The 23084-nt window shown below is 39.8% G+C and overlaps 3 protein-coding genes across 3 annotated transcripts; all 3 read right to left on the minus strand.

Annotated features, from left to right (window-relative positions):
- Positions 1-2390: 2390 nt before the first annotated feature.
- Positions 2391-4183, minus strand: timm10b (translocase of inner mitochondrial membrane 10 homolog B (yeast)). Its single transcript, XM_085363801.1, has 3 exons — positions 3933-4183; positions 3759-3854; positions 2391-3055 (listed from the first exon to the last, which is right to left on the minus strand). The coding sequence occupies exons 1-3, from the start codon at positions 3960-3962 to the stop codon at positions 2570-2572; spliced, it is 612 nt and encodes a 203-aa protein (XP_085219927.1). The 5' UTR covers positions 3963-4183; the 3' UTR covers positions 2391-2569.
- Positions 4184-8073: 3890 nt separating this feature from the next.
- On the minus strand, positions 8074-11788 carry LOC146624243 (uncharacterized). The gene is given in 8 exon segments (XM_085363422.1): positions 8074-8559; positions 9855-9913; positions 10405-10529; positions 10728-10770; positions 10861-10965; positions 11267-11280; positions 11720-11751; positions 11753-11788. Coding segments are annotated over 8 exon segments (900 nt in total).
- A 1365-nt stretch (positions 11789-13153) lies between these two features.
- LOC146624244 (uncharacterized) lies at positions 13154-17574 on the minus strand. The gene is made up of 7 exons (XM_085363802.1): positions 17493-17574; positions 16918-17265; positions 16361-16470; positions 16122-16266; positions 14230-14679; positions 13557-13659; positions 13154-13283 (listed from the first exon to the last, which is right to left on the minus strand). Exons 1-7 carry the CDS (start codon positions 17572-17574, stop codon positions 13154-13156), a joined length of 1368 nt encoding a protein of 455 aa, XP_085219928.1.
- Positions 17575-23084: the final 5510 nt, after the last annotated feature.

Below are 23084 nucleotides of genomic sequence, written 5' to 3' on the forward strand. Positions count from 1 at the left end.
TATATATTATGTTTAACCCGAGTTCCCACCCGGTCAGCTGGTGGGTAACAGGCATCTCCGAAAACGTTGGAGCACTTATGCAAATATGTGATGTCTTGATAAATCGAGCAGATATTTGAAGTTCACACAGCTACATTCTAACATGAAAATATCTTAAAAGTTTATTTTGTGTCCCAGAAAGAGTAATATTTCAAACTCCGCCACTCTGTGTTCCTCCGCCACTGTCTCGTTTGAGCTTTGGACGAAATGGATTCTGGGATATTGCATTTCGTCCTTTCGAGCTGATTGGAGACAAAAACAGCCAATCAGATTTTTTTGCATCCAAGTCTGTGATTGGCTGGTTTTGTGGCACAAATATAACGGTGTACAGAAAGAGTTGAGCGTGCACGGGCAGAAATGTTGAGAGCGTGAGCGACACATTGCGAGCGCAAATACAAAAACTGAGCGAGAGGGGCTGCTATTGTGCGTGTGTATATGGATAATAGCAAACACGGATATACATTTTTTGCATGCAGCAATGAATTTTGTTCACTCAAATTCAGCTTTTCTTCGCTCAAAATAAATTTCTCCTCAAAATGCAACACTTGCACCTGCAAACCTTTTTTACGTGCGCTCAGAATAGTGGCACAAAAATAACGCCATAGGTATTTAGATGTTCTGAGGTCTGCTGAAGCTCATCTTGTAACCAGCAGGTTGCCGGTTCGATCCCCAGCTCTGTCTGTTTTGGTCGTTGTGTCCTTGGGCAAGACACTTTACCCTACTGGTGTTGGCCAGAGGGGCCGATGGCGCGATATGGCAGCCTCGCTTCTGTCAGTCTGCCCCAGGGCAGCTGTGGCTACAACCGTAGTTTGCCTCCACCAGTGTGTGAATGTGAGAGTGAATGAATAGTGGTATTGTAAAGCGCTTTGGGTGCCTTGAAAAGCGCTATATAAATCCAATCCATTATTATTAAAGAATAACCCAGTAATTAATGTTGGCTAATTATGAATTTTCATAGCATTTTAATGCATCACAACAGGATTATATATGTATACAAATTAAAACTATTAAGTGTCATAGTTTCATAAACTTGGTTGTTCTTACATAGATTTTTTTTTTTTTTTTTTGCCAATTTATAACTTGAAAAATAACAAAACAGCAAGATTTATGTTCTTCAGTTACTTAGTGTTTTTAGGACAAATAACTCCCTATGGCAACGTGAAATCCCCTCATCTGTTTTAACTAGCTTGTTATTGACAAGGAATGTAAATCTCATTGGCTCCCTCTCTGCAGCAGCAGGGCGGTGAAATATTGTGGCAAAAAACATTTTCTCCAAACAACATCAATAACTGGAACCAAACGTCTTCATTCACAGCCATAAGAACGCACAGTTGCTGGCTGTTTATTGCGGCTCTCCTTCTGGATTTAGAGGGTGTGCAACACAGATTGTGCAAACACAGGAAATGATGGGGAGGAGGGGAAGATGATGATATGTGACAAAGGTCGTGAACTGCCTTCAGAGCTACACAAGCCAGAGCACGTGGCGTTCCCCCGACTGTGTTCAGACACCTGAACAGGATGAAGGCGGGATGGCCTTTAATGTTTTCAAACCATAAAAGTAACGTTCCGTCACTGTTATATTTTAAAAGCTGTCATTTTTCAGAGAGGGTCATCCTACCATTTTATAACTTACACTATATACTACACGCTGTACTGTTAAACTGTGCAATTCCAAAAAACATCTGTCTTGGCTAAGCACATCTGGGTAAACACCAGATTGGTCTTTATACCAGGTGTACGATTGTGCTTTGATTTAGAATCATGCATTTATTGTTGAAATCCCCGGCTTTTTTTTTTTTTTTTACTCAGTCCTTTTCACTCCCTGTGTGTATATACACACACAACTGCATTTAATCATGAGTAACAACCAAACTCTGACTCTTTCTCCTGTAGTGTGTCCTTTGTCCCATCTCTCTTTGTTCTCTTCTCTTTCCCCTCATCCCAAATTGGTCGTGGCAGATAGCTGCTACTCCCTGAGCATAATCCTGCTGGAGGTTTCTTCCTTTTAAAAGAGTGTTTTCCCTTCCAACTGTCACCCAGCGCTTGTTTTTAGGAGATCACGTGATAGTTGGTGGTTCTTTCTAATAGTTTCGGGTACTTACCTTACAATATAAAGAGCTTTGAGGAGACTCTTGTTATGAATTGGCACTATATAAATAAAATTGAATTGTAGGTACAGATGCACACAAACACACACATGCTGTCAAACAACTCTCATTAGCAAACAACATCACCTTTTATGGGTAGCCTTTTAATGTTAACCTTTTACAATTTTTTCCCTACTGTGTAAGAAGTCACCATAAAATTACTGCACAATTGAAATTCCTATCATGAATGACATTCCTCCTCCTCATGCCTTTTGATCAAAATGATTCATATAACGCTCTTGATCGATAACTGTGTCAAACCTGTAACATGTAATGCCTTTCATGGTCATTAATTGACTTTAGATTCATCTATTGCTGACTAAGGAAAAGGAAAAAAAATGCTGACATTTGGTTTCATTTGGTCACAAGATATCAACTATACCCTATTTATTAGACTCTTTTTGTCCTGATAGGCTCTCTGATTTAGATGCATCTTCTGATAAGTATGAAGAGTTAGATGACGTAAACAGTGCCGGAGAGCTGGCAGAATCAATCTGGCCACCAGCTACTGAAGGCTGAGAAAATCCTCCTGTATATGAAGGTCCAATGCCAGCTTTATCAAGCACTGGAGCATTTAGCGTTTCATTTGTGGGAGTGAGCGGTGTGGCAGCTGATAATTTGAGTTCTGAGGACACAGACGCATCCAGCTCAGCTGGAAGTGGAGATGAGGTGTTGGGAGCATGATGTGTTGCTGAAATTTCAGTCCCAGCAGCTCCAGATGCTGCCTCTTCCTTGGCATTCTCTGCAGCTTTGCTCTCCAGCTCCTCCATCCGCCGCTGGACCATCCGAGGCATCAGCTGCACATAGGTGCCCATTAAACGATGGTTAGATCGAATGAGCTTCCCTGCACAGTTGTCCACACAGCGCTCCTGGAAGGCAAACAGCAGTCAGAGGTAGAAAGCAGAAAACTACAGTATATTGTGATCACACAGTATATATGCATTAGTAGGCAAATGTGTTATCCACATCTTGGCTGGGACTATTTTTAGTGGTTTGACTGGACTGAAAATATTCAAGCTGCAACATAAAACTGGCTTCTTTATTGCAGGTTAAATTCAGTAAGGGCCTATGAATGCTACAAAGTTTCTCTTTCACAGAGTAGGGTCACAGGCAAAGTCCTCTCTGTCAAAGATGTTACACAACATCAAATGTGTTTGTAAATACAATAAAGCAGCATGACCAGGATGGACAGATTTAGAGATGAGTATATTAAAGAGCTTAGATTTGGCAATTTGGAGACGAAGTTAGAGAGGTAAGGTAGAGAAGGTTTGGACGTGCATAGGAGAGATAGGTGATATATTGGACAAAGTTTGTTGACGGTTGAGACAGTAGGCAGGAAGAAAAGAGGAAAATCCATTGACCACAGAGAAAATTCATGGATATAGTGGAGGAGGGGAAAGGTTGATGTGACAGAGGACGATGCTAGGGGTAAAGTGAGATGAAGGCAGACCCCTAAATGGAACAGCCGACAGAAAAAACACTTGAAAGAAATCGTGTTGAGACGCAGAACACGGCAATCAAACAATACCACCACGTAGCCGACACAGTAACTGTGATCTTCGCTTTTCCTACCTCGTCCATTGTGAGGTTTCTGTAGTTGAAGTTGCTGCTGCATCGCTGGAAGCAGATTTCAGTCATTCGGTTGTAAACCAGAAGAAAATCCCGCAGCTGAAAAACATACACTCACACTCATCATCCAGCCGTGTTGCTGATTGGGTTATAAAGCAGTGACTTAAAGTGACTTACGTTTCTCAGCTGTTGGTCAGGATCCATCATGGAAATTTGTCTACTTCTAAGCTAATATGTTAGCATGAGCGGTGATCAGCTGCGGTACTGAACAAATGATCCCACTTTTAGATTGTCTGGGTTGGGTGACGGTACAAATCGACAAGATATAAGTCACATATAGGCTTTAACAACGGAATATTCGCATTTGAAATAAGCGCACCTGAATAATTCGCAACAACTGCATGACATTCACATGCACGCTGCCATGTTGGTTACGAAGATCGTCTCCGCCCATCAGAGGCTTCACTACGTAGTCTGTGAAAAAAAAAGTTTCCATTTCCGGCTGGTTAGAAAAAAAGTGAAAGATAACATGATGTTTTTATTTTATTTTTTTACATTTTTGTTATACATTCTTATATTTCGTGTAAATTATCTACCATCATCTCTCTGCCTGTTTGCTACTGTATTTTACTAGCATAGTAGCATTGGGTTGCCATCTGAAAGGTGGAAGACCTAAATTTATGGTTTATTCAGGTTCGTGCAGGTAACCAAGGTCGTAACCAAACCATGCTATTTAAACTTAATAACAGAAATGAGTTGTTGTACCGTAGCGAGCTTCCTATCATAGTTTGAGAAAAACAGCCGAGAAGCTAGCCAGTCTCTACAGGTAGGCCGCAAGTGGATAATATGACCCTTCACTGCCTCAGAACAAACCACTTTGCTACAATTTAGTTTTTCTCTCTAAAGAACTATGGTTGGCACTCATTACTTAAATTAGTACTTGTGAGTAATCACTACTTAAAAAATACTTAAAAATACAGTATAACTTAACATCCTTTAAAAAGAACAAATCAAAATAAATCTCCAGCGGCACTTATTACATAAAAATACTGACCCTTCAATTTGTTTCTTTCTTTTAAGGTCTCTGGTTGCTACTCCTTTGTGCAACTGTATCTGCTGGTAAGTACTTTATGTACTGAAAATAATATCCTAGATTGTTATGGCAGTAGTTACAAATGTTAGAATTTTAGCATCATTTGTGTATTATGAGGTTGAAATACTACAATCTGAGTTCTGTTGTTTATAATACAAAATAAGGTTATGTTCTTTGAAAACAGTATACTTGGCCTCAACCTGTAACTGTCTGAGTAGCAAAATTATTATTAAAGATTAAAAAAAAATAACGCGTTCATAATAATATTGATTATCCTTGATTGCAACCTTTGTCCGTTGTAACCATTGCCAAATAAATTTAGATGACTAATAGCAGTTTTACAAGGAGGTGGAACAGATTAGAAAACCCACTTACAGTTAAGTCCATAGGTTTTTGAACAAAGTACTTTTTTTTTGCTAATATTGCCTCTGTCCATCACCACAGTGGGTTTTAAATCAAACAATCAAGATGTGATTACATTGAGGTGCGAACTTTTAGCTTTAATGTAAGTGCTTTAACAAAAGTATTGTGTTAGTTGTTTTAAAATTGCATGCATTTTTATACATAATCCCCCATTTTCAGAGGCTCAAAAGTATTTTGTAATTGAACAAGCTAACATAATTTAAAAAATTATGACTAGTTTTTAATACTTGGATGGATGTCAACATTTACCTGACGTCCAGAACCCATGGACATCACCAAATGCTGCCTTTTCTGTATTAAGATGTCCAGCATTAACCTTTCCCGCAGTCACCTTCAGTGGTGTGCTTTGGATCGTGAGCTGTTTGTCTCTACTGAACTATTCTATTGAATGTCACACTTACTTTAACAGTTGTTCGAAACGCACTATAGAAATTTAATGCACAATTCACAAGCTGCAGTGTAACCCACTTTATATTTCATATCTGTCATGTAATCTTTGTTTCATCTCATCCCCCCTCCTCTCGCTCTCTTCGCACACATACATGAAACAAATAAGCAACTTAAAAATAACACCTGTTCCAATTACTGCAGGTCACATGTGGCATCATAAGCAAACTGTACAATGATAGCAATCTTACAAAGAAACCACATGCCCGACTACAAGCTGAAAGAGAATTGTTGCATTGCTTTTTCATGGCTGAAATTAACCCTTTAAAGCCTGAGCTGTGAAACAATCGGCAGAAAATTCAAATTCTTGAAAACAGAGAGTTTATTGAGCCATCTGACAAATTTGTTTATAAATTATTATACGTTTTAATTTCCATATATGGTGTTTAATTTGTATTGTATTTGCTACATCTGGCATTTCAGTTTAAAAAGTCACAAAAAAACTGTATGTATCAAATACGATACACTAGGCGTTAAGGGGTTGTGATTATGCAACCACAAATTTGTACTGTGAGTTTGAAAGCCAATGTCATATCTTAATTACTACTAATTTTTTTTTTTTTTTACTTTACTTTTTTTTTCATTTTATTTTTTTAACTAAAAAATTAATCTTCTTTTGTATTTTCTGTCTCCTCACAGCCACATCATGCAATTTGCAGATTTTTGCTGAGCCTTGCTGAAAGGCAGATAAATACCTTTGAAAATGTACCTCATTTTCTTACCGCTTGATCAAAGTTAAGTCAGCAGTGAAGCACGATTCTCTGCAGGGTCCCCAAAATGGGCGTCAGCTTGGCTGAGCCATTCTTGTGGACTGCATAATCATTTAATTACTCAAATCATTATTATGAAGACGTTACGTAGTTGAATGATTTCCTGCATTGTCAATGTCCCTTTAATACTTTACTGTAACCCAGTCATAAACTTTGGTACTTGGTTGTATGTTTACTCTAAGAGCATAGTATAAAACAGTACATTTTCCTTTGTCTATGTAAAGATAAGTGTGTTGCCTTTTGCTTCTCATCATGTCATATTAGATTACAGAACACATTAAAAGCGTTATCTCTTTTTTCAATTACACGATTAAGATAGATCTAAAAGCTAAGTTGTCAATTCATACTTATTTAAAGAGTAACTTAGGAAATGCCCACTGCAAATCAACTTAATAGGCTACAGTATAAGATTAATACCCATATTTAAATGATAAACTGCTCCTAATTACAACTGATTCTTTATAGAAGCGTGACTTTATAATTTTGAAAACATCCTGTATAAATGACTGCCTTTATGTCCTCATACATGACAGTTACTAACGGTGCCTGTTATCCGTGAAAAGTTTCTTTTGTGACATTCCCATATGTCTGCAAGAGTTGCATCCAAAATGCCCAAGGGCAAAATTTAATCCATAGAGGGGAAGTAGGCCATGGTCAGCTATTGAAAAACTGTCAACAAAGAGTGGGCTGCAGGCTTCTGACTGCTGAGTTCACTCCATAGCTCAATTCCCTCGGCAGATAGCCGGGCAGTAAATTATCCTGCCAAGGGATTACAGTGAGGGAAATAATCATTTAAGCAGATGGCAAATTAGCTCATATGTGCAATAGATTACTAAAGTAACAACCATTGTCATAACCATGACGTGTGAAATCCTACATGACATTTACAACAAAGTAAGGTGCCCACAGGGAAAACAAAATGTCATCACTTATGTCCCACTTAAAGCTTCCCCCCCTTTTTTGTTTTTACTTCTCTGTTTTTTAAACGTTATCGTCACGTTAATGTTATCTTCACCCTTAGCATTACCGAGAGGCGGTTTCACATATGCTGAGCATGTCGAGTTTTTCAGTGAAACATTCCCTCTCAGCACATAGCCAGCGCCCACATCGTGGAAAACAAATGTAAGAAATAATTTCTTCACACCTTTCTATGAGACATCTGGTAATATATGATGATGAGACATCAAAACAGTGAGAGTTCTTCCATGGCCTGTGATGATTTGGTGTTTTCCTCATCTTTTGCAATAAACTGAAAAATTTCCACACGGGCCTTGACATCTAAATGTCACGCAAAGAGTTTCCTTTTAGCTTTATTTACATTTATTACACCCTCTGCATGAAAGGTACACTTTTCTTCCTCTGTTGCTCAATGAGGAGACCTCATCTTGTCTATCTCGGAGAGGAAATTGCTCAACCCTGCAAGCAGTTTGAATATTTTAGGTGACGTAGTTTCATTTTACAGCTGTAGTAATAGACAGTAGTTTGTTTTTTGCACATAAAATAAAATAAAAACCAAAAAGTCTTTTTCAGGTGATATAGATTTCAGTTCAAAACAGTTTGAAACAGTAAAACTTGATATGTTTGTTTAACCGTGCTGGTGACCATCCTGGCTAAAGCTACCAATGAAAGGATCTGTGCAGCTCTGAAAGGTTTCTACTTCTGAAAGCTGTTCACATAAACTCCCATTGTTACACTCTTGTTCATCTTTCATTTCTTCACTCTCTTGATTTCCTCCATCCTCGCGCCTTCGCATACTATTCCAACCAACATTCCTCTCCAGCGTCAGATTCTTTTCTCTTTCCATTTCCTCTGTCTGTTGAGCTATTTGTTGACTGTTGAGGTAGATGCTGCTGTGTGAAACCATGGTGCTGGTGTCTCTGGACGGAAGATGAGCATCCATGTCTGCATCCACCTCCAAGAATGTATTCGGAGGAGGTGTGTGGTGGACTGACAGCTGTTCGGGGAAATGATTTCGTCCCTGTGACTGGCTATGCTGATGGCGATGCTTCTTCTTTCGTTTCTTTGCAGTCTTCAGGTCCAGTGAGGCATAATTCAGGTCATTCTGGAAAGGCTGGTTTCAGACAACACAGACAAAAATAGATTGATTGTAAAATTGATTTCAGGTTTTGCTTTACTCTGCACCGGTTTCTGCATCCTATTTAGTGGCTCCTGTGTATGTTCTCATGTATTTGAGTTTGTCGAGTTTATTTTTAGAAGGCTTCAGGCTTAATTGTGTTCATTGGTTCACAGCTTTATTGACCACAAAGAGTCTCTGGTGTCAGTTGCCTTCCGTTTTGAAAGCACTTCTGTAAGCATCAGTTCAACTGATTTGACTGTTGTATTTTTGCACAAAATGTAAGTATTTAGTTTTAGATTGAGCTGACTTCTTGAGTATAGTCAGATAGTCAGTGCAGAACATTATTATACTGTGTGAAATACTGACAGTTGAAGTCCATTTTATGTCATAATATCTATCTTAGTCTCCTTAATGGTTATAAAATGGTTGTAAAAGAAACGATGTAACTGAACTTAGTGTCGAGTTTGGTCAAAATCATAACTGCAAACCGTGTGCAGTAGGACAAAGTGAAAAACAAGTAAAATGAATTCCTACCATCACAAAAAATAGAAAGTAGAAGGAGGGCACGGCAACTAATCAGTTATTTTTGGTTACAATTGTATCTTCAGTTATGGAAATAAGGTAAAATGTTTATTGCGCTGCATTCCATTTCGCAATTTTGTTCTTGTCTTTTGTAATAATTTTGGCGCGTCTCTTTACTCCAGAGCAGTACACTCTTAAAAGCATCAGGCAGTAACAGATTTAGCCAAGATGATGAATAGTCTTTGTTCAAATTCAACAATCACAAGCGCTCAACAAATGAGCGTTTTAAAAGTAAGCGACTAACTGTGTCAAACAGTAATTATTTTGATATTTCTTCTTTAATTGAGTAGCGCCGACACAGAAGCATAATGTGTCATCCTTTCACATTTTTAAACGCTATCAATCGACGCGCTAATTTTACATGACTAACATATATTTCACAAGTCACATCATCAGCAAGTAAAGTAATCAATGAAAGAAGTGTAAGAATGACAGAAGAACTATATACACAAGTTACAAGTGCCATTCACATACATTAGTGTGCAGAATACTGTATGTAACAACTCAAAGGAACTTCAAAGAACCTGTGAGTTATGCAGTTAATAGAAATTCTGTAAATAAAGATGGAGTTAAATGAGCTTTTTATTAATTTATGAGAGTCTTATTAGGGTATTTCAAAGTCTTTACTGGATCATGTAATAGGAATATGTTAATCCACTAAAATACACTTGCAGATAGATTTGAATAAACTTATGAACAGCACTTACCTTCTTACTTTCTCTTGTGCGTTGCATGGTCATCATCTCATAGCAACCCTCTGCAGAACCTGAAGTAAAACACAAATAATGTTTTCTTTTATTAACAACAATGCCCTTTGTATCATATTTGATACATGAGTTTCTGAGACCTCGTCAACATGATCATACACAACATGATATAGCGAAGAAAAATTGTGGATTTTGTTTTAAGGGCTAATAAACATCTCAGTTCCAAAAAAATCAGAATTTTCTGGCTATTTTTTGATGGGTTGGGTCTTACAGGGTTAAACATTCGGACGGAATGCTAATAACAAGACAACTAAATTATAAGTCAACAATTGGGGGGATGTACAATTAAGGCAAATTTGCACATGTTAATCCATTAAGTTTTAGTCCATATTAAAACATGTTTTCCATGTTTGTTTTTGCCAAAAATGTTTTTGTATATATCAGCAAACCATACACAGTTATACATTAAGGTATACAAGTGTTTCTTAATGCTAACGCACTGATTTTGTCTTGTTTTTTTCGAAACGAGTCAGAAAGCAGACACACTCACTTCTTCTCTCTGTGCTGATGTTGCCATAGATTGGATTTTCCTGTTGCTCATGATGATTGTGGGGATTTTCCCTCTGCTCTTGATGATTAAGGTCATGAAAATAATGCCCTTCATTGTGTGACAGGCTTCAAAATATGAAAGAACATTTGGACAGTTTGTTTAAACAATGTGATGCTATTTGCATATTGTAATTTTATCAAAAAATAAAATGAAAATACTCCAGTATCTATTACTGTTACTTACAATCAAGTGTTGTCTATTGGACTAAATAATACATTGCCAACAAAATAAATAAATAAACAAATATATATTAAAAAACATACGTTTCTTCTTCAGAAGTGTGGGGGCAGCAGGATCCATTTTTTTCTGTGTGAATAAAATATGTTGCAAATTTACAGAAAGTAAAGAGTGCGTTAGAAATAACTGTGAATACATTTAGATTACATATCACCTTACCTCTGCACAAAATAGTTCTTCGCTTGATGCAAAAGATCACATTGAGGCATAAAGAGATCGACAGGGCCACAGATAGCAGCGCCACGGCTACAGTTAGAATATCTACTAAGAGACAAAAACAAAATGACCACTAATATTGAAAAATGACACATTTTAGAACTCAGTGTTCATATTTCAAACCTATTTATTTGCTTGCGCTGTCATTAATATTACAACCCCCTTTCTATGCATCACAGTATCAAAGAGAAAAAGAAATGATTCTAGCATGTTTTCTAAAAACAATTAGATGCTTTAACATTGTTGGACAAATCCAATCACTGATGGTGAAGAGGAGAATTTTTAAGAAAACTACGACCTTGCATACTTTAAAGCCTGATATGGCTACTTTAAAGTTATTAACGTATACAGCTTCGAGTGTTTCTACAAGCGAAGCGTCGTAGGTTTGCTTTTCAAAAGTAATCTTTCCCTCTCAGTTTTGTTCACAACTAGAAATTATTGACAAATTTACATAAAATGCTTTTGCCATGTTCCCACAAGCACAACATGCTTAACTACTGTAGACAAAGAACCATACGATTACATACATATATACACAGACATGATTACTAACTCAGTCAGCCTGGAGTTTTGACTTTTATCTTTTGTCCTGCCATAATCATAACATAACTAGAAAAATATTTTTCTAGTATTTTGGAAAATAGCAAATTATACAGAATTATACTTAGCGATATACGACGTATGTGAGATATGAATAATGTTGTGAAATATACATATCATATATATATATATATATAGATATATATATAGATATAACAGATATGTATAACTTTAAAATTTCTAAAAGGTCTTCATATCCTACCCATATTCCAGCCGTCTTGAAGAAAACGTGTTCTCTGTCTGATACGACTGCTCTCAGGTTACAGGGCATCACGTTGTTTAATCAGTGAGATGTGCAACACTGTAGTCTATTTTTACCCTCCCTCTGTTACCTCGCTGGTATCACGGTACTTTGAAAACTGAATGTTCTTCAGTTACAAACAGGAAGCGAGGTAACCTCATTCTGAGGCACGCAGTCTCAACACTACAGTGGGATACAGAATAATTTCATATAGATCGCTGTATTATAATATAAACATGACAACTGTTTAGAAACGATAGCAACTTTAATATTGTTTGTCACAGTTATAAACAAATACAGTAAAAAACTATCTACAATAAGAAAGCAGAGAATTTCACACAGACTGGTCTGCTCTCAACGTTAGAGTTAAAAAAGAAATAAAGAGTCGAAAAATGGTGAAAACCACAATGTGGTCTTGAACGATAAGCTCACATTTATAGTGTTCTGTCAGCTGTATGCAAGGGCCATTGTTACGTATGCTATGTATATATCAAGAATTTAAATCTTGCATAGACGTAGCGCTTTGTGGTTTAGCTGTTGTGGTTGGAAAATAAGAAAAAAAATGCAGTTGTGAAAAGTTTCCCAGAACATCTACATACGTGAGTGTCTGCAGGGCAGATAAACACAAATGTCGATGGCTAAATAAATATAAGCAGTATCCATTTAAATTGCTCATTAAAACTTAGCAATTCATTAACTCAAAGGATTAAAAAATATATTTAAAAAAACATCAGAGAACTTCACTTGTTAATGTTTATGAAACCCATACTGATTCATATTTTCTTTCATCAAGTGGTTGCTATGTTTCTTTTAGCCATTAAGCCCATGTGGTTTGTGGTTTTAGCCCTGCTTTGTGATCATGATTGTCGCTCTGCGGTACCTGTGGACAACAGGGGTCTTTGATATTAAGACATTTGTAACATTGTTGCATCAACTAAACATACTGAGCTAAATTAGAGAAAATCCTTGGGTTTCTGGGCAGGAAATGCCTCGTCAGACTAATGAATGAAGTATTACAGCAGAAGCAGCATTCCTTTGAAAGATAAAGAAACTATAGAAAGTACACCTTAAAAAGTTCTGTCACTGTGTATGAATTGGTAGTATATGGAGTAAGCAGTACAATATTTGAAACAATGTCACAAGAGAAAAGTAAATAACACAAACACGGTTTAAAAGTCAGTTTAATGAACTTTAATATGCGTTCATTTTCAGCTATTGATATATTTGGGTGCATTTTATACAAAAACAAACAAACAACCCCCCCCAAAAAAACCTCACAAAGTATATACACAGAGCCACATTTGGAAAATTTCCTGTGACTGGTTTGTAATGAGTAAAAATAACTTCATTCTGTAACTCTCAACATGACCAAGAGAGGACAAAAATTTGAGTCATTCATATTTGAGTCTCTGTTAAAGAGTTGCACCTTGAAATGGGAAAAGAGTCTGTCAGAGTCTCGCTGTGTCTTATTGCTGTATACTTCACTGGAGGTGGAGGGGGTTTGAACGAAGGCGGCGAATCCAGCCTACAAAGACAGAGTCAGAGTGCAAATATTGACTTGTGGCATTGTTAGACAGTTAGTTGAAACCAGAAAGCATTGAGGCAACTTTTGTTGTGATTTGGCGCTATATAAATAAAATTGAATTGAATTGAATGTGGAGGTATGTATTGTAGGTCATGTGTGTCTACTGGAAAATTTGACAGATATCAATATTTTTGAGGTCATTGAGGGTCACCCAGTGCACGACCCTGTGCAGGTGTGGAGGACGGTTGAATGCATAGATAGTAAGGGTTTTACCTGGTTTTTATAACTTGTCTTCTAAAAAGAAAGCCAGCCACGGCGATCAATACCAGCACCGGAACAATGATTACCACCAACAACAGATGAATCGGTGCCGTATCTAAGAAGCAGATTGTGAGAAGGGAAAATGTGATTATTTGTACAGCAACAGCTGCAGTTTCTAACATATTGATTGTCTTGCTCTGGTGAAACCGAGCAAAACTTCAACAAATACTGATAATAAATGTAAAGCTACAACGCAGAAACTTTCTGCCTCGAGGCAGAGAAGTGTGTCTTACAATCCTCCCCCTCAGTTTGTCATGCAGCATCCCTAGAAGTAGATGCTCCTCTTAATGAGTTTTCTACCTGGGAAAGGCCTCTAGCCGGAGGCTGAGCAATATATGATGAAGATGCAGATGGTGAAAGCAAAGAATCTCTGGCTTTTGAGCATTTATATCTGCTGTTTGCCTGTTTACAAGCAATTTTTTTCCCCAACACTGTGACCTTGCCTTGATATTCACAAACCGAAGTGCTCACTTTGTTGGTAGTCCCCAAAGAAAATGCACCAAATGGTCTAATAGCATCACTAACGAGCTAGAGGCAGACTGGCAATGTATAAAAAAATTCTCACATCGTACCGATACATGTTTAGATGTAAATAAAGTAAAATACTGCGGTTTTAAAACTTTACCCTTATTTTCATTTTCTCCATATTTATCTCCAGATGAAGGTCTTTCAGGACTTTTAAAAATGTTTCCTGTGGTGCTGTATTCTTCTGGCGTTGCTGAGGAAATGCCCTCTGGTTGCTCTGTATGTACCTCAGTCTCATTCCTCATCTCATCACTGGCCGATTCTTGCGTTGAGGTCAACATTGTGCTAGGATAGCCTGATTCTGTTGTCCTCTGGACAGTCGTATTGAACAAATCTTGGGTGTGAGAGTGTGTGGTAGGGGATGCTGTGACAGAGATGTGTGTAGAATTTGTAAAAGAGGTTATGTGCTCATCAGCTGTGATTGTAACATTTGTGGTGTTTGGAGCATTTGTAGCAATGAAGGTGGTCCGATCTGTGTGGGTTGAAAGCTCGGGGGTTGGTGATGTTGTAAGGCTGATGCCTGCTGATTCAGTCAAACCCTGTGGTGACACTGTCAAGACAGTGAAAGAAGAAATAATCCTGTTATCAGAATGTACTGTGCAGATTGGTTGTGTCTTCATATTGTAGAAATCTGTAGTCTATCCATCACATTAGAATCATGCTAGCTTGCATTACTGTTTACAACATACTTCAATCTATTGGGAAATAAACTTAATTGCTTGCTCGCCAACACTCAAACTTTACGGTCAGAGCCTCGTATTTAATATGAGATATAGAGCTGTGTGTTCAATGTATTTCCCAAATGTAAAGCTATTCATTGAACCTGCATAAAGAGTAGGGATTATAATTATAGTTGACGAAAACTTTAAATTACCCAATGAAGAGTAATACAACATTAAAACACGGCTCATGTTGGCATTCGGGAGAATATGCATAATCAATACAACTAAAATATTTCAAGTATCTAGAGTTTGGAGCCTTGGGCACAGATTTATGAGGTAACGGTGTTGGCATGAATTTGCAATATCAATAGTACAATGTACAGGTGTTTCTTTTTAATTAGGACAGTTTCTCTTCTGAGTGTCAATTTTAATGCTACCGTGCCTACCCTGATATATACACCCAGAGAGGTTTGATGTCCAATGAGACACAACTGAGATGCCATAGTTTGATAATGTACATTTCTATTAAATTTAGATGAGAGCTACGGGAAATTGTGACCTATTTCGATGTTTTCAGTTCTACATTTGCTGTACTACTCCAATCTGACCAACAGACTGTGCTCTTACCCCATATCACGATTCATAGCTGGTGTTGAGCTACTGTTATAGTGTGCAGTGCGTTGTGTTTGTGTGTTTGTGCTTGTGGTTTGAAACATAGAATGAAAGAACGGGAAGTAAGTTGTGACGTCTGTGTGGCTACTGTTTGTATTTTTTTGTCACGTATTCAAATTCTCATGAGAAGCGTCTACAAAGGATGAAAAAGTAGACAACTGGGGATTATTTTCCTAACTGAGCACAGCCGGCTCACAGCACTCCATCAAACTATTTAACCAGTGGCGGCAGGCAGACCACATGCTGCTTGGTTGTATTGAAATTTAAACTTTTGAATTATGTTTTAGCTGGGTGTATTTCAGTATTCCTTCAAATCCCAATGGACAACTGATTTAAAGCAAATAATTGAGTTTCTTTTTCTTTTTAGTTTTAGTAGTTCCCAATTTATTCCTAGTTCCTTCCACATTCTCATAACATGGCTGGCAGCATCACAATCCTTTGAATCTCTCACCTTCCCTTCAGCTAATTAAAAATTAAAATTGAGTGAGCTACAGTATAATAACAAAAGTTCAAGTATCAGCTTTCTGGTCCAGTGCAGTTTATTAAGTCATTCAGTCTCTTGGGCCCTCTACTAGATTGCTAATCCAGCCCTCGGGAAATGATGAAATTGAATATGACACAAAGAGGCAAACAGCAGCAATGAACTGAAGACGCTCACCTGTCTTCAAACTTGTGGTTGTCGTTAGCACTGTGACCACAAACTCTTTGCTTCCTGTGTTGACAGTCAGTGTATAAACCCCTGCATTAGCATCAGTCACCCACCAGAGCTCCAGAGATTCAGTCTCTGACAACACTTCATCATTCTGGGGCAAAGCATGATTATGTAGCACATAAAAACCTTTTATTTTGAAAAGAAGTCAGAGTTAAATTCAGTTTTAAATTCCAAGTTTCCTTTACCTTGGTCCATCTGTACTTTGCGTTTGGAAATGATGTGCAGCGAATTGTCACATTTTCTCCATTTTGGACTTCAACAGTGCCATTCACATCACACGTTATTTTAATGTCATCTATTGAGGAAAGCATGAGATTAATTAGATTTGTTGATCACACAAAAAACGTAAAAAAAAAAAAATCAACCGACTGAGTGATGTGAAAAGCACATTTTGTAATATGTCTTCTGCCAGTGTTGTGATCACAACATCCCTTCAACTGAACAAAAGAGTGTGTTGTGTCGTGTGTTATGAGACAAGTAATATGAAAAAGAAAACTGTCTTTTAGCAAAGCTCCTAGATGTGTTCTTTTCGTTCTTACTTGGATTTGCTGAGCGGTAAATAGCTGCTGAGATTGGCAGAGACTGAGTGCTCTGATGCAACCTCAAGTAATGTGAAATATATGCAATACAGCATTAGATAGAAAGATGTTGTGTATTTCTATTTAAATATTAAATCCAGGGTGGTCTACAAAGTCTGGTTTAGGTACTTAGATATGGCTTTGTGTGTACTAGGTTCTCTTACCTTTGATTATTAGCTGTGTTTTAACCTTTTTGGATCCATCAGGAAAGGTGGCCATGTCACAAACATAGATGCCTTCATCCGATTTCTTCACATCAGAAAGTATTAGATGGGAACCCAGGACATCTCTACCGTTCTTCTCAATCTGGATGGTAATATTTTGCCAGAATAGATGGAATCCATAAAATTGGCTGTGCAAACCCAGCTTTGTAGTTTTATTTGTTTCCTTACTCCATTCAATGCTGACAATCTTGTTATCAGTAGCACTTTTTAAAGTGCAGGGTAAGGAAACATTCTGGCCCACTACAGCTTCCATCTTTTCATAATAGAACAACTCAACACCCTGGATCCCTGTCAGACACATCAGATAGTGTTAGAAGTGACAAAAGTCAGGACACAAAATCACTTATACTTTGAAGGTGATAAAATAGACTGCAGTCTGCTGGGGTGCAGGCTTAGGATTATAGTAACACAGCTTGTCACACCAGAAGCCAAAACATATTTCAAAACTAATGATAAACATTAATCTTTGCCAGTATATCATAACCCCCCAAAAACATGTGGATATCCAGAATTACCTTGAATAGTAGAAGCAAGAAGTAGAAGACAGAAAACTATTCCCACTGCATTTCCAGCCATTTTTGAGGTCCCCAAACTCATTACGACAAATCAGACTGTATCCATCGAGCCTGATTGAGGCACTCAGGAAAGGCAGAAAGAGTAGAATGTCAACTGAGGTTAAAAAATGGGGCAGAAACTGCGAGACAGGATGGCCTATCTTTACAGGAAGTCGCATAGAGACAGTGACTCATTCGTGTATTATTGAAGCTTTGTGGTAAAAAGAACCTGGTGCAAAGCATACATTCGCAGTAGCATGTGCTTCAGTCACTTCTCCTTTTGTCAGGACTAACTAACAAGAGTCAGACTCATATCATTTTAACAAGAATGATACCAAGGGGACACACAAACCCAAACAAGAAAAAAATTAAAAATGATTTAAATTAAAACCAACTTCTTAATGTGTAGTGTTTGGTTGATACATCAGTCCACTCAGACCTCATCTTTAGTATATCCTTAATACACCACAGATGAACAACGACATGTGACATAATATGTTGTGATATTATTTAATATAACAAAAACAAAATCAAAATGAAGTACAGCGGTTCAGTCTTCCACAGGATTTAGGAGGGTAAGTAGCATGCAACGCTACAAACAAAAAAACATAAGAGCAACATTGCAGACAATTAGAAAAGAGCTCAAAAAGTATGAGGGCTGTTAGGAGAAAACCTCTTTTCTCAAAAACAAACATGGCAGCACAAGGTAGCACCTAAACAAACCACAAGACTTTTGGAACAATGTCCTTTTGACACACAAGGACAAATTGGAGATGTCTGGCCATAACGCCAGCAAGAGTCGTGTAGCGAAAACATAACACAACATATTAGTTCAAACACCTCACACCAGCTGTCAACCACTGTGGTGGAGGGGAGATGATTTGGGCTTGTTTTGCAGCCACAGTTCACCTTGCAGTGATTGAGTCAACTGTAAACTCCTCTGTAAACTCAGGTATTCTATAGTCAAATTTGAGTCCGACTGTCCAACACACAATGTCAAGCAACAGGACAGTGATTCAGTGTATTGCAGTGGCCCAGTCAAAGTCCAGACAGGAACCACATTGAAATGCTTCAGTGGGATCTTAAGAGAGCGTGAATAAACAAACGTCTACAAACCATAATGACTTGAAGTAAAGAAGAAATTTGCAAATATTTCTCTATGTTAGGTTCAAGGTTCTTTATTTGTCACATGCATAGTTATACAAGTATAACACACAGTGAAATGTAACCTGACACGCTCCTCGACATGTGCAAAAAGGGGGGGGGGGGGGGGGGGTGGTAGAGGAAGAACATTATATATATATAGTATATAGATGAATAGTGTGAAAAAATAATAGTCACACAGAAAACTCGTTTGTCACACAACACAATAAAGTCGCCTGAAAATAAAACACAGTCACAATGTATAATTAGTATGACCATTGTGAAAAACACAAATAAAACTAGATTGTTAAATGAATAAAAATACATCGCTGCAATCAAAAGAATCTATCTATGCATGCCCGTCACACATCTCAACAGACACGAGCAAATAAAAATATCTTTCCTAATTTAATTTATTTACTTTTCAGTGCGGGCTGTTAGATGTAGGCCTCAGAAGACAAAATGTGCATCGACATATTATAGCAGTTGGCTAAATTGATTGCCTTATATTATCTGTTTGGTTGGCGGTTAACGTCTCCAAGCAGAAGTAATTATAAAGCTCGTCACACTTGCTTTGGGATCAAGAGATAAAAAAACAAAAAGTATTACAGAAATAATGGGCAATTTTCAGCAAATATGATTTTATTACTCCAGTAAATAATTTGTTTATCCCATTCATTAGAGACGAGAAACATTGTTCCTTTTTTTTTTTTTTTTTTTTTTTTAATAAATAGGACAGGGGGAATGAATGAGAGAAAGAGGGGGAGAGAAAGAAAGAAAACCAAAGGGGAGAAGAGACGGTGAGAAGGGGGGGGGAAGAGAGAGCGAAAAAAAAAAAAGAACTCCTGGGTCACCTGTATGGAGAAGAAAAAAAAAAAAAAACAAACAAAAAAAACAAACAGAGGAGACAGCAAACAACAAAGAGCAACATAATAATAGAGAAAACAAAGCACCATCACAATAAACTAGCTAGTCATAGATATCAATATTTACTAAATAATAAACGATATTGTGCAGCACGCAAGATAGACAGCGCACAGTGTGCTTTGAGGTAGCAGCCAAGAAAGCTTTAGTCCGCGTCTGTGAATACCCATGTGTGCATACCTGTGTGGATCAGCATGCTTGCATTCCAAAGGTTTCTCCATGTAATGATCTGCTAGGGAGTGTGGGGGGGCCACAGCCCCGTCCTCCAGGGTGTGAAGCGGGTATGGAGGAGATCAAAACTCCAGACATCCAGAGGCCCCCAGAACACAAGAGACCATGGAAGACCAACAGAGGGGCAGCCGCGCCACTGTTCCAGTAAGAGCTGAGGAGAGTCCCAGATGAGGGCTCGCCCAGCAGCCGCGGAGCAGAAGTCAGGGGGAGTTGCAGTGACGCGCCCGTGAGCTCCGCCGGCCCCCAGCTGTGCCTGAGTGACCGAGCCCCAGGCCGAGAGGCCGGGGGCACCCCACCTCCAAAGGGGCCCGAGCGAGCCCCAGGCCCCAGGCCCCGACAAGCGGCCGCCAAGGAGTGAGCCGGTGTGTACCCGGACGCCCACCCCCAGACACAAAGAACCACCAACACACCGACACCTGAGGGAGTCCGCCACCGGCAGGGGAAGTGGTGGTGGGTGGAGATAGGCCTCCAAACCTTGGAGGGCCTGAGGTGTCCCCAGAGAGGTGGCGTCTGATACCCAACCTGACATATAGACACAGACATACAGGCACACACAGACACAAACATCCATTCCCACCCTCATGCTCTCATATGCACTCACTCCACACTCAACCAACGTGGAGACAGACATAAAGAGACGCTGTACACACAATCACACTCCCCAAGCGTACTCTACAAACCGGGTCTAGGTACCCTTGCCCCTGGAGGGGGGAATTGCACCCAGACCCAGGTGGTGTTACCCTTTTCCCTGCGGTGGGGAGAGGCAGACCACCCCGACTCCGCAGCAGCAGGGAGGCCCCACACCCCAGACCGCAGTCGGACGGCCAACTCCTCCTACTAGCCCTCCCGCTCCAGCAGGCCGCAGAGAATGGGGGTGGGAGAAGACTCCAAACCTCCCTCCACCCGCTCATTGTAGTGTTGATGCATATGTGTTCTAAGGTGCAATTAAAACCCAGGAGGGCATGGAGCTACCTGCCAAGGAGCAGCAGGTAAGCGCATAGTCCCTCCTGCTAGCCCTCAATGACTAAGTGTATTTAAAATTGAGAGGTGGGCAACGACGTCAGGGGTGAGGTATACACCCTGATGGTAATTTGGACTCCGTGATTGTGCCCACCCCCAAGATCCTATATGTATGTGTAATGGGAGTGTGAATAATGTGAATGTCTAAGTTGTGGGATAAAATTGAGGCAGAGGCAGCCAGAAGGGGACGGGGGGGTAGCCTCCTCTGCACCCTGGTGACATACCCCCACTCCAAGGCCCTGCATGTGTGGGTGGTTGTGGAGGAGCGGGAAGAGGGAGGCAGCTGGAGATGGGGAGGGAAGGAAGGGAGGGGCAGGTAACCCCTCCCTGGGGCCAGCTCCCCCGCTGACCCCAGTAGGCACTCCCACCCTCCGCGACCCGCCAGGGAAGGGGGGCCCAGGCCCATCAGACCGGGGCCCAGTGCAGTAGCGCCCTCCGGCTCCACAGAGCCCTGGACAGTCCACCCAACCCCACCACAGAGAAAACTGCACCCACCCCACCATCCACACATCTTCCAGACTACATAAGACGGTAAACGCCCAGGCTGAGATCTTCCTCCACCTCTCCTGTATCTCCCCCTCCTGCAGAGAGTTCCTGAAGAGAAGAAAGCTCCTGCAAGATGTGACCATCCCCCCCACCAGTTGAAGAGCCCCCCAGGCGGCTCGACGCACCGGCGGCACCCTGCTCCAGGGCCGGGCCCCCATGCACCCACCCGCCCACAACCCCGGCAACACACCAACCAGGACCCAAGCCCCCGAGGCCCGGCCCGGGCCCCAGCCCAGAGACGGAGCGCCCCCAGAACCTCACGCCCATCCCGGACCCACCCAGGGGCAGCCAGGTTGCCAGGTCAGTAACCCACGTCCGTCAGCACAGACCCTCCCCTAGCCCCGCTGCACGCAGCCGCGAGGAAACAGTCACCGGAGAGCCAACAGAGCCCCCAACCGGACGTGACCGCTACCCCGGGTTGAGCCCCCCAAGGAAGATGCCTCCGGGGAACCCCCCGACGCCCTAAGCCTGTCCCTACCCCCTCACCAATCACAACAGTGAAGGCGGGACCAAACTATGACCCCCCACCCCCACTAGGTGATGGAGCTGATAAAAGGGGCCCAGAGCAATTGATCTAATGTGGTGGCAGAGGCTGTGTCAAGACTAATGTAATCTAATAGATAATTTCTATATTGGTTAGAATTAAGATTATTTTTATTTTTCCAGTTCATGAGGACTGTTTTCTTGGCTATGCATAGGGCAGTGAAGATCATATGGGCTATATTCTTTTCTGAAGTGACATTATCTAAGCTGCCCAGTAGACACACTAAGGGGGAAGTTGGAATGTTACATTTCAGACACTTTGATAAGTCTTCACATATCTCGCGCCAAAACTTTTGCACTGGTGGACAGAACCAAAGAGCGTGGATGTAATTGTCTGGTGTATTGCCTTGACAGTGTGAGCAGTTGTTGGAAGATGTAAAGCCCATCTTGAACATCCGATGACCTGTATAGTGCACTCTATGAAGTATTTTGTATTGTATTAATTGCAGACTGGGATTTTTAATTAATTTAAAAGTTTTTAAGCAAATCTGAGACCAGAAGTTTTGGTCTAGGTTGACTGATAAATCTGCTTCCCACTTTGCAGTAGGAAGGGATATTGATTCATCTAATTTAGAAAGTGTTCTGTATATTTTAGATAATAATTTGGGGGATTTAAGAGTAAGAAAATGTGCCGCACTTAGTGGTGTTTGTAATTCAACTTGACTGAGGTTAAATTTCTTTTTTACTATGGATTTAATTTGTTGATATTCTAAAAACCTTGTCTTGTTGATCCCATATTGTTCAACTAGTCTGTCAAATGGAATAAATTCTGTTCCCTCTAATATATGTTCTAAGTATTTAATTCCTTTACAACTCCATTCTGGGAAATTAATCATATTATTGTTTTGTAATATGTCAGGGTTATTCCAGATAGGTGTACGTTTGCATGGGATTAATGAAGACTCCGTTATTTTTAGAAACTCCCACCATGCTGTTAGAGAAAAGCTGATGTTGATACTTTTAAAGCATTCATGTCTTTTGATGTTTGAGCTAATAAATGGTAGGTCTGAAATCTCTAGATCCTTGCATAGTGCCTGTTCAACATCTAGCCAGGGCTCAACTAAGAAGGTATGTTTTAACCATTCTGAGATGAACTGAAGCCTGTTGGCTAAGAAGTATTGGTGAAAATTAGGCAGATCTAATCCT

This window comes from Diplotaxodon limnothrissa, linkage group LG10 (genome assembly GCF_057381915.1).
Source record: "Diplotaxodon limnothrissa isolate DT_005_m linkage group LG10, D_limnothrissa_male_GT1.1, whole genome shotgun sequence".
Taxonomy (NCBI): domain Eukaryota; kingdom Metazoa; phylum Chordata; class Actinopteri; order Cichliformes; family Cichlidae; genus Diplotaxodon; species Diplotaxodon limnothrissa.